The sequence below is a fragment of the Mus pahari genome, chromosome 23, assembly GCF_900095145.1.
Source record: "Mus pahari chromosome 23, PAHARI_EIJ_v1.1, whole genome shotgun sequence".
Lineage (NCBI taxonomy): Eukaryota > Metazoa > Chordata > Mammalia > Rodentia > Muridae > Mus > Mus pahari.
The window spans coordinates 30,844,920-30,847,575 of record NC_034612.1 but is presented as its reverse complement, the minus strand read 5'-3'; the positions used below and the strand labels follow the sequence as shown (position 1 = coordinate 30,847,575).

Genomic DNA, 2,656 nt, shown 5'->3' with positions numbered 1-2,656 from the left:
ACCATGTGGTTGCTGGGATTTGAACTCCGGACCTTCATCTCACCAGCCCAAAACAGGGTCTTCATCTGTAGCCTAAGCTGGTCTCAAACTTACTTTGTAGTGCAGGCAAACCTAAAACTTTAAATCCTCCTGCCTTAGCCTCCAAGTAAGTAGGCTAGGAGCTCTGTACTCCTTCAGCTGAGCTCCATGAATTTTATCTGAACCAGATACCTGCTGAGAAAGCAGAGCCAAGAGAAGACCACAGTGCAGAGAAGCTGGGCTGCTCCTGAGGCAGGACACAGACAGACCCTAGAGACAGGTCCCTACTCTGCCAGCTGCCATGGGGTTCAGACTGCTCCCCAGGGGTCACAGAACAGCCCAGAAAAGAATCATGCCTTCATCTCCCGTGGCTGCGTAAGAGGGAGAGAAAACCCTTCTGAAGGAAAACTATCCCAGGACCAAGATCACCTGGAAATGTTTTCCAAAAAAGCCTTGGCCTAATGATCAAAACCAGCAAGTCTCTGGGCACTGTTAATCTCAGCACTCAAGCCAGGAGCTGAGGCAGGAGGATCACAAGGAGAAAGCCAGCCTGGGCTACAGGGGCTCCTGTCTTTAAAGCCCACAAAGGTGGAGAGGAGCAAAGGGTGTGGCTCAGTCTGGCCACCCACATGGAGTCTCACAACCTCCTGTAACTCCAGTTCTGGCGCCTACAACGCCCTCCAGCCTGTGGCCCTGCACGCATCGATCTCATACATCGACAGAGGCATATTAATATGCACATGGATAAACATAATCATTAGTTCTAAAGCTAGGAGAGGGGATAGGAGATGGCTCAGCATTTAAGGGTGCCGGCTGCCTTTGCAGAGGACCCAGGTTCCGTTGCCAGCACATCCATGGCAGCTCACAGCAGTCAGGAACTCCAGTTCCAACAGATCCAAGACCCTCTTCTGAACTCTACAGGCACCAGGCATGCATACAAACACGCACACACGTGAAAAAAAGTGAACAATCTTTTAAAGTCTTAATTATATAAGTCAGTCGCGGTAGTTTGTGATTTTAATCCCAGCACTGGGGAGGCAGAGCCAGCTGCATCCCTGGGGCTCACTGGCCAATCAGCTTAACCGACTTGGCAAGGTCCAAACCAGTGAGAGAGCCTGTCTTAATAAAACACGGTGGACAGCTACTGAGGACTGATATCCAAGGTTGTCCTCTGGCCTGCACACATATACCCCCCCACACACACACACACATGCACGCGCACACACGCGCACACACACTCACACACATACCTATCCCACACACACACATGCACGCGCACACACGCACACACACTCACACACATACCTATCCCACACATACACACACACGCATGCACACTCACGCACACATGCACGCACACATGCACAAACACACACACACACACTCACACATACCCACGCACACACACACACTCACTCACCCCCACACACACACATGCACGCACACACACTCACACACATACCCCCACACACACATGCCTGTATAGATAACAAACATTGGAAATGTTCCTTCCTGTTCCCAGGGCCCCTCCCTCCCAACTTTTCCTTCCGGAAGGGTCTTCTGCTGTAGCAGAGCCCCAGGCTGCCCCCACAGCCCGCCTCGCTTACCTGTGTGTAGCTGGAGCCCATTAGTATCCCGACTGGGTCTTGAGCAGCAGTTGATGGAGGTGGCAGCCACTGAGGGCAGGCACTTAACGCGAAGGCCCAAGAAGAAAGCCTCGGCGCAGCTCCGAAGGTGGTCCAGCAGGGGGCATCCCGCCAGCCCCTCACTCAGATCTAGCAACACAAGAGCCCATCAGCCTGATGTGGCCTCCTGCCCAGTGGACCCGCCCATGCTGGCCCCTTGGGGGAAACAAGCCAGTTTCCTTACAGGACAGGCACCCCCCCGTGTAATAACTCCAGGTAGGCAAAGGCATGTAAGCTGGCCAGAAGAGGGCGGCTGGCATAGGTAGAGGCTAGCCGGCACTATACTAAGAGAAACGCAACCCGGCTAGGACAGAGGCATCAGCTGACAGTGGTGAGTCAGGAAGGACATCTGTGACAGGGAACAGCCACAAGCTCATCCTATGCTACTTGGACAGGGCACAGATCTAGGATGGAAACAAGGGGTCCGTGGTTGCAGGGTCTCCAAAGCTGTTAGAAACCCAGGCTTGGGGGCTGGGGATGTGGCTGCGTTGGTAGAATGTTTACAGAGCATGCACATGGCCAGGATCTACCCCATCACTGTAAACCTGGGCATGGTGGTGCACACCTAGCATCCCCAGACCCAGGAGGTGGAAGCAGGAGGATCAGGAGGGGTGGGAGTTTAAGGTCATCTTTGGCTAAATAATGAGTTCGGGGCCAGCCCAGACTGCATGAAATTCCCCATATCAAAAAAATAATAAGAGGGCTGGAGAGACGGCTCAACAGTTCAGAGCACATTCCACTCTTGTACAGGACCCAAATTCAATTCCTATCACCCGTGTTGGGCAGCTTACAACTGCGTGTAACTCCAGCTCCAAGGGGAGAAGAAATGTCTCGTCTCTAAGGGCGTAGATACTCACATGCACAAGAATACACTCAGATACAAATGCACATATTAAAATTTTTAAGAAAAAATGGAAAGAAGAGAGGGAGGGAGGGAGGGAGGGAGGGAGGGA

General features: G+C 52.7%; 1 protein-coding gene across 1 annotated transcript in view; it reads right to left on the bottom strand.

The window, feature by feature from the left end:
- The window catches only part of Amz1 (archaelysin family metallopeptidase 1), a 19,552-nt gene that overhangs the window by 8,338 nt on the left and 8,558 nt on the right, over positions 1 to 2,656 (bottom strand). Inside the window, exon 3 of the mRNA XM_021187075.1 lies at positions 1,626 to 1,793. Within this exon, the coding sequence (XP_021042734.1) occupies positions 1,626 to 1,793 (168 nt within the window). The remainder of the gene's footprint in view (positions 1 to 1,625; positions 1,794 to 2,656) is intronic.